This window comes from Parambassis ranga, chromosome 3, assembly GCF_900634625.1.
Source record: "Parambassis ranga chromosome 3, fParRan2.1, whole genome shotgun sequence".
Classification (NCBI taxonomy): domain Eukaryota; kingdom Metazoa; phylum Chordata; class Actinopteri; family Ambassidae; genus Parambassis; species Parambassis ranga.
Genome location: NC_041024.1, coordinates 15,472,903 through 15,481,869, shown reverse-complemented (window position 1 = coordinate 15,481,869; position 8,967 = coordinate 15,472,903). Strand labels below are relative to the sequence as shown.

The following is an 8,967-nucleotide window of genomic DNA, read 5'->3' as shown; positions in this document are numbered from 1 at the left end:
GTTTCTGTGTTGATTTGGATGATTATTCAGTGTCCTGGGTGAATGCATGCATGCAGCAGTCTGCAAAGCAGTGTGCAGTGCTATTGCTAAGCTACTGTTAACAAGTATTAATTTGTGCAGACAGATTTTTCAATAAACCCATTGGTAGTTTATACTTCCTTTTTGTGTTATTTACTTCCTCATTTCACCTCAAGGAGAAGTGGAGTCTTTAAACACACTTAATCACTTCAAGTGTGTATCTGGTTAAATTTAAACAACTGAGCTATGCATGAGGTCTGTAGGTATGTGGAGAATGTGGACAATGATGACACAGAGATTATGTTCCTGCTGCAGTTAATCCACACAAAAAGGGAAACGTTTCATCTTCAAACACCAACCATGAAAAAACATGTTTCATATTCAAGTTTCATATTAAGTTCTGTATTAAACTGCTTCCTGTGCCTCCCAACCTTCTTTCTCCACTTTTCTTGGATCTCACAAGGGAAACACAAATGCACACAGGGGTGTCACTTTTGGGGGGGAACAACAAGAAAATGTGTCTTTTGGTTCCTCTTCCTCAAACTATTTCATCACATTCTTTAAACTCTCCATTTCAGCCCTGCCCCCTTGTAACCCATGCACACACACACACACACAGCACTTAACAGAGACCCTGAGCCTGAACCCCCTTAAGAACAACAGTGGCAAGAAAAAAACTCCCTTTAAACAGGAAGAAACATTGAACAGGACCCTGATGACAGTCTGCCGGGTAGAGGAGGAGAGAAGAAGAGGGAGACAGGACAGAAAGGATGAAGGAGAGAGAGGAGATAAAGAGGGAGACAGAGGATTGTACATTTTATTGTGGATATATATGTCGTCAGTTAATAAATAGTCATAATTTAACAGTAATTAAAACAAGAATGGGCAGCATCAAGGACAGGATACCCGTGGCTGAAGCCATATCAACAAGTGACTGTATCTATGCCCAACACACTATGTTTAAAGCTAACTATACGCTTTACTGAACAGAAAGGTTTTAGGTCTGACTCCTGTTAGAACTCTGTTTGAAACGTGGACATCCTGACAATACCAATAGTGAGTTGCAGTAATCCAGTAATCCAAAGTAACAAAAACATGAACAAGTTTTTCAAACAGCACTTTCTACAAACCTCGCTCTCACTAAAGTAAGCAGAGGAGTAACTAAACATCTCACACACAAGACAGGAGAGGCCGAGCGACTGAAGAAGCCATGCTAACACGAGGCTAAGCTAAACTAAGCAACAACGACAGAACTACAAGGAAACCCAGAGAACTTAAACTTATTACTAGAGTGCTTGTGTATTTCTTTGTTAACACCAAGCACAATAAAGGGAACCACAAGTATGTCGATAAAAAAAACAATCCGTGACACCAAGCATCACACAACAGGTGACCAAGCAGCAGGACAGCGAAGAAACAGGAGACAGAAACCGGAAGTGACGCAATACATTACCGGGGGCGTGACGGTCCGTCCAGATCCAGAGTTACAGCGGACTGCAGCTCCGACCACAGAACGGCTCGAGGTTTGGCTTTGACTTTCTTTGGTTTGCTGTTGTTTTTCTTTTAACAGGTTCGTTTTGGATTTGTTTCGGTGACTCATTATGACATTATTAGAGATTAAATTTAACTATTAGTTCTCATTATTAACTTAGAGTAGAGGAAAACATATTTTCAAGACAAAACTTCAGCTTTTACACCCAGGACAGTTATTTTGGCTTGAAGTCAACGTCCGTGTTGGAGAGCAGTGTCCTGTACTAGCATTCCTAAACAAGCAAACTGGAGCAGGTTCTTGGGGGATTTCTCCTAAGAACGAGTGATGTAACTCTTATTTTTTTAATAAGGTACAAATGACAGATGTTTTGCTAGTGTTCAACAACACTTATCCAGTGAGCCTGCAGTGTCCTGTCCGAGTGCTGTGGGAGCTGTAGTTTACTCTGACTGTACCTGAAACAGCTGCACTGATTTTAAACCACACTGAGCTGGGATATGAGAACTGTCTAAACTTAGTTCCCTACTGACATGATCAGACTAGAACTGACTTTACCAGGCTTAACTGACTTTAGTAAGCATTTACAGCATGCATTCGTGTTGTTAATTAATTTGTGTTCACTGTGTTTATGTCATTTAGATGTCAGCTGAGCTTTACTCTGTGAATGAACCTAGTAATGGAGCTCTTCAAGGCACCACAGTGGGAGGCAGCAAGCCATTACACCGGTTCATTAAGGGACAACCCAGGATTATTGGTGTAAGACACACATATCTGATGATTATTTATCAAATGCTTCCAGTCACAGAAGTCATGATAGAAACTGTTTTTGTCTCCTAGACAATCGTCCTGGTCTTGGGCACTTCTTTCTTTATTGTTTCCATTGCGATCACGTCACAAGACTCATCAAGCATGTGGTTTGTTATCCCACCAGGCTTTTTGCAAGGAACACTGGTTAGTAACTCAACAAGAAAATCATTCATATGGAGACACACATTTTCTCAGACAACAATTATAGACATCACATAAACATGAAGGCTGATATGTACAATGGTAACACAGAAACACAACCTGCCTTTTCTCTTTGTTCTCTCATAGTTCATTATATCTGGTATTCTGTTTATTCTGACAGAGCACAACCTTACAAAAAAAAACGTAAGTTCTACTATATAATGTGTGAGCAGTATTTTTCTATGGCTATCAAGAGCCTTACAGTTTGTCATTCTCTGTCTTTCTCTCTGGTGTCTACATACAGGTAACCATATCATTAGCTCTAAGCATTGTTTCCATACTGAGTACATGTTGGTCCCTCCTGCACATGCTGCCTGACTTAGGACACATTCACTACAGGGACTATGACTTTCCTGATGAGAATGTCACTGACTCCGACATAACATGGTCAAATCATTATGAGGTGATTACAATTATTGACTTTTTTATTATTTTAAAATATCTTGTGTTGTGATGGCCATTATAGCCTTGACCACTAACCTAAAGTAAGTTGTAGTTTTTTGTTCATATAACAATCAACAACCTCCACAGACAACACATTTTGTACATCTCTTATATAATATGTTGAGAAAACACTGCTGACGACTTTTCTGTTACTATCAAATATCATGCCAGATGCTTTCTGATTAGTATGCTGTTTGTGTTTCTACAGACAATGGCAATGACCGTGGAAGCAGTGTTTGTGCTCCACAGCTTTGTTGGTGCAATTATTTTCATTGCAATGTCTGGTTTGGCTGGGACTGCCCTGCATTCCACAAAAAGCCAGGTAAAAAACACGTCAAACACACCACGCACACAGGCTCTTTGCTAAATATAAACAATCGATTAGACTGGCTGGTATATTGTGTCACTGCAGGATGCCACTAGAGGGCATATGAAGGAACTAATAGTATCAGGCACTTACTATAGTGATTGGCACATCCTCTTAGCTAGCTCAGGTACCTGATGACAAACAAAACATGGCATCTGTAACATGTAATAAACACAGTATCTGGCTTGTTGTCATAGCAGCAGCACTGACACAGTATAGATGTCCAAAGTTGGCCTATAGGTCTATAAGCTTGTCTTCACAGCCTTGATTGTTCATGTGTGTCACATCATGCATGTTGCAATTGCGATAAACTATTTTTTAACCACAGCAATGTAAAAACATTTTTGTCCAAAAGTAAAACTATTTCCTCTTCTTCGTAGGCCATTGTAGTGATGAGCACTTCACCAACCGCGACACCAGCTGAATGACAAGAGGATGAATATATATTGAAAATGTCACAGAAAGTATTAACCTCCTTTAACAGCATGTTACGGTCACTTTGTATAATGCATGGTATAATTACAAATACAGTATGATATGTAGTGTCTTTCAGAGCTGTAAATATACATTTTATATATTTTATATATATTTTTGTTTTGACATTTGCCACCAGTAACAACAGAATACTGACATTTCATGACGGCACAGGCAGCTACTAGTAACTTACGCTGCAGTCTGTATTTGTTCTATATTTTTACTATTTGAAGTTTTGAATACAGAACAATACAATCCTCTTTCACCTCCCTGTTATAGCACAGACAGAATGGCACAGACAAGACAGAGCAAGAAGAACTTTATGGCTGCCCTTGACATTGTTGTTTTTTTTATCAGCTCGTGTTTCATAGCACATCATTTTACACCCAATGTACTGTCCTCACATACTGGGGACAGTGTGTGATACAGAAAACTAATTTAGCATAAAAACAGTGCCTACTGTACCTGCCTACAGGTGCATACATTTGAATGAAGTCCAGTTAATATAATAAAAAATAAGCTACAAATATGCAATTGTAATAAGATCTGTTTAATGTGCAATAAAAACATATATATATATATATATTATATATAGATCTCCTTTTGTATTCATTAAAATCTGTTATGTTGGCCAAAAACATGCCCATATAAAATTAGGGAATTTTGTGTCCATGCACTGTAGTCGGCGTCAGCAGTCAGAGGAAGTGAATGGAAAAAAAATTGTAAATGATTTATCATCACTTAGGGGGCAGACAGACAAGCTGTGAACATTGCCACTGTCTTCGTCTGTTACCTCATAAGCTGATACAGCAAGCTCATACAGCATGTAGTAGACACAAGAAAACTTCATACATGTGGAGATTTTCACACAAACAAAAAGTTTCATGGACTGCTGTTTTAACAGAGCTAAACCACGCCAATGGAAAATGTCTCTTGGTTTGCACTTTTTGGTCTGTAAATGTCTCTCTGTGGTGGCAAACTGTCTGTCGCCTCACATGTAGATCATGTGGTATGACCCAAATTTGAAAACGAAGTACCAGCAAAAGCATTCTTGAAGTGGAATATTTCAAAATATTATTCCAAGTAATAATCTGCACTCCCCCAAAAAATACACAGACTCATACTGTAATATATTCACAGCAATAATTTGTTAGTATAGTAACCTTACAATTCTATGTACAAAACCTTATCATAAAAATGCCACAAATGTCTTTTATATTTCTACAACATGAAAACCAGCTAATACATATACAGACCGCTGTCTATCAATCACACACATCTGAGTTTTAATGCCTCTCTTTACTGTCTCAAACTGCAGAGTCAGGACAGTTGTGAAAGTTATTTCCAAGAGCACAGCGCTGGTGAACACGCATGTGCTCTGTGACACGGTACTGTCGTGAAAAGGTCATAGGGCAGCGGGGACAGGGGAAGGGCCTTACGCCAAGGTGGCTCCGTACATGTCTATTCAGAGAGCCCCGCTGGCTGAAGGAGCGATCGCACAGTGAGCACTGGAAAGGGTGGTGAACAGGAGGTGACAGATGAGCTGATACATTTGTTGGCATGCTGGCTGAAAGGGTAGATGGTATGCAAACAGACAAGGAAGATGACACAGAGGCTTGTACAGAGTCTGGCATGCCAGGCTGTGAAAAGACTGTCCAGGTGCTAATCTGGTTCTCCCCTTCTTTAAGGGTGGATACTGCCCCTTCAGCTGGAGCCCTTTGTATAACATTAGCTCCTGGCATCTTTGGGGCTGTACCTGCCAATTTTCTTTCTTCAACCTGTGCATGTTTATCCCAGGATTGAATCTCTGTCTCATCAAAATTCCCAACCTCTAATTTAGCCCTAGGTGTAGTTATTTTCATTTCAACTTCCCTTCGTGCTCTGTCCTGCTTCCTGGTGTCAGTCTTAAATGTGTCTTTTTTTCTGACCTCGTCTGTGTCAGATGTGTGTTTACATGTCACAAGAAGTTCAGCAGGTTTTGTACTTATGTCCAGCAGGAGAACCTGCTCGGTGGTCTCTGTAGCACAGTGCTGCTGATCTAGACTGCCAAATGTACCAACTTCATCCTCATTACTGGAGACATCTGAAGGATCCGAGGGGCTTGGCTGGGAGTGTTGGTGATCAGAGCCTCCATGTAACAAGTGCATGTCTGTCTCTTGCAGGCAGTGATAATGCAAATGTCCATGGTATGAGTGGACCACAGCACCACATGTGGTTTCATGCTGTATGTTACTGTCCACAAATGTTGTAAAAGCTATCTCGGTGCCTGGGTTCCTTTCAGGTTGCAAAGATATATGGCATTCAAAGGGGCTGCCAGGAGATGTGTTGGAGACAGGTTGACACAAATTAGCACTGCGTTCTTTGTTTTCCATAGCTACATGCATGTTCTGTCTGTGGTATGCATGCTGATTAGAGTTTGCATCTGAAGTGCTGATGTCAGCTCCACACGTGTTTGGCTTAGCTTCATAGGGGGTGTGGTGGCTGTCCTGTATATCCATATCAGCTGGATACCCGTAGCCATTTTCTGTTTCCATTTCTCCATCAGGACAGAAATCCTCACAGTGAGAGTCACTTCCTGTGTTCGAGTCCTCTACAGGAACTGTAGCGCTCTCATCTTGCTCTTCTCTGTTAGTTGCCAAGGACTCAAAACAATCTATTCGCTTATGTTTGGTGGGGAAATCCTCAAAATCATAATCAGCTCCATTTTGTAATCCTTTGTTGCACATGTTTTTCTGTGGTATCGAATCATGCCTGACATGCTGCGTGCAGTCTTCATTCTGTGCTCCATATTGATCTTCATGTTTTTTAGGAATACCTTCGACATCATCTGTGCCTGTCAGCAGTGGGAGGGGGGCTTTGGGTGCAGGATGGTAAGGGAGAGCTCCACAAACTTCTGCCAGCTGAGAAATAGCTGCCCTACTGCTGTGACAGATGACGGGCACTGCCCCACAACATGGATGTGATGATGGGGGAGAGGATGAAGTCCTGAGCTCAGGTGTCCTCACTAGCTTCTCATCTATGCTTATCTGCTGGACCTCTGGTTTTACAGTGCCAGCAGCATAAAACAGATCCTTTTGTACCTTTTTGTCCGTTCCACACACATCACACACTTCATTAGTGCAGCGGATATGCTGACTAAAACTATGTGGTGTCAAAGAAGTTGCTTGTCTGCAGTCATCAAATCCATTATGGCAGGTGCTTAAAGTACTTGCATTTGTTCTGCTACAGTGGTTTGCACCATCTTTACTGCTACGTGTACCTGTTTCCACCTCTTTATTGCGAGACTCTTGACTGACTAAATGCAACTGTCCTTTATCAAATATTTCCACATTGGCTGAATGCTGATCCTCACTGTCCAGCACACCTGCAGTACCAGGCATAATGTGTCCTCTAAATGTACCACCAGAAGCTGATGGCAGGTCACACACTGTGCCCTCATTTGTGTGTTTATACTGCTGGCTGTTCATTACAGTGGAAGCATCTGCATTGTCTGCAGTATCCAGCCATGTCTGCTGCCAAGCACTCAGAGCCTGCTGCAGTTCATCCATCTGCAGGTAGCAGGCAGCAGTGAGTAGACTGAAATGCTGTTGCTGACTATAAGTGAATGGCAAATCTCCTGTGTAAACATAGTCCAAAAGTAATGCCAGTACAGAGTCAGACAGACATGGAGCCTGCAGTTCCACCAGGGCACCAGTAGAGGACAAGATAGATGCCAGCACGGGGCTGGAAGCTGCCAGAACACACCTGGGGGTGACAAAAACAGATTTGTGATGAGATATATACACGATCTATGAATATTTCACCAGTGTGTACATGTTAGAATGTCGATTAAAAACCTGCTCACCTGTGTGCAGGGTAGAGTTGACCTGGGTTCTGTCCCTGTCTGAGCACACAGTCACAGAACTGAGCCTGTTCTCTTTGGAGATTGAGGTGTGCCAACAATGATGCTGCGTGTCCATTAACTTTGTGGGCACTGGGAGCCACCTGGAGAGTACAGAGCAGTCAGTAATAGTTACTATGTGTAGTTAATATAAAACAGAAATATAGTCAGATAATCCAGCCCAATGATATATTCCTTTAGAGAAGATAGAAAGGTTTATAATTTTCAGTCTGAAATTTTGAAACCAAATTTTCAATGTCATATGAGGAGTGACACAACCAACAAAACTCAGTCTGTGTAAAATATATATATATAAAGGTTCAGCCGAAGGCTTGAATAGACTACAATGTACATGGTGAAATTCTGCTTTTTTTAATGCTTAAACAACAGTTACAGTTACTTAATGACTTGTTCCACTTTTACATAGATCATCAACACTTTATAACCATACTAAAGCACCTTCTCTGTCTTATCATGCACTGTGAGTTCTAATGGTTTCTACTTAAAGCCCCAGTACAGTTTTAAAGACAGTATAATCTAGCAGTATATTCAGGTGCTGACATGTTCTAATTTATAGCAAAGGAGCTATATATACAGGAGATGCACACATATTCTTTCTTTTATGCTACACTGGACTTTTAAGTACATCATAATTTATACATCAAAATAAAAAATGCATTCTTTACATATGGATTAGCAAATTGTACAAATACACATGCAAGACCATTTTTTTAAATATCAACAATCTCAGCAAAGAACAAACTCCTTGACTGTTTTAGCTTATCAAAAGCTGTCCAGTATCAGACATTCATTCAGATAGAATATAAAAGAATAAATTTTATCTTACCTCCATCCTGTAAAGAGAGTCCAGACAAATCTCTACAGCCTTGCTTGAAGTTAAATGGAGATAATATCCTCAACGGAGGATATATAGTCCCAGTTCACTACCTACGCACACTGTCTCACATGGAAAACAATCACACGGTTTTCATATTGCGAGCACGGCATGACACGGAAGGACAGGTGCTTATAAGGAGTGTGGCATCTAACGTCAGAATCTCCATGGCCGGTTATGGATGGGGGACAGAGTCCAGCCCACAGAGTACCAACAAGACAGCACAGAAGTGGAGCACACAGTCAGGGTTTCTACTCACATCTCAACAAGTTTGCATGATAGGAAGTCATTTTTCTGGATGGCATGAACATACATTAAAACCAAGTTGTAATAATGAATCACAGGGAACCGAGAACATTTTTAACTAATTTAAGTCATAGTAGTAATCAATG

General features: G+C 40.8%; 2 protein-coding genes across 2 annotated transcripts; one reads left to right on the top strand and one right to left on the bottom strand.

Annotated features, from left to right (window-relative positions):
- Positions 1-1,479: 1,479 nt before the first annotated feature.
- Positions 1,480-4,329, top strand: LOC114433972 (membrane-spanning 4-domains subfamily A member 15-like). Its single transcript, XM_028402811.1, has 7 exons — positions 1,480-1,541; positions 2,147-2,263; positions 2,345-2,458; positions 2,603-2,659; positions 2,760-2,918; positions 3,168-3,281; positions 3,707-4,329. The coding sequence occupies exons 2-7, from the start codon at positions 2,147-2,149 to the stop codon at positions 3,752-3,754; spliced, it is 609 nt and encodes a 202-aa protein (XP_028258612.1). The 5' UTR covers positions 1,480-1,541; the 3' UTR covers positions 3,755-4,329.
- Positions 4,311-8,663, bottom strand: LOC114433971 (uncharacterized). The gene is made up of 3 exons (XM_028402810.1): positions 8,528-8,663; positions 7,645-7,784; positions 4,311-7,544 (listed from the first exon to the last, which is right to left on the bottom strand). The coding sequence occupies exons 1-3, from the start codon at positions 8,531-8,533 to the stop codon at positions 5,108-5,110; spliced, it is 2,583 nt and encodes an 860-aa protein (XP_028258611.1). The 5' UTR covers positions 8,534-8,663; the 3' UTR covers positions 4,311-5,107.
- Between the last annotated feature and the right edge of the window lie 304 nt (positions 8,664-8,967).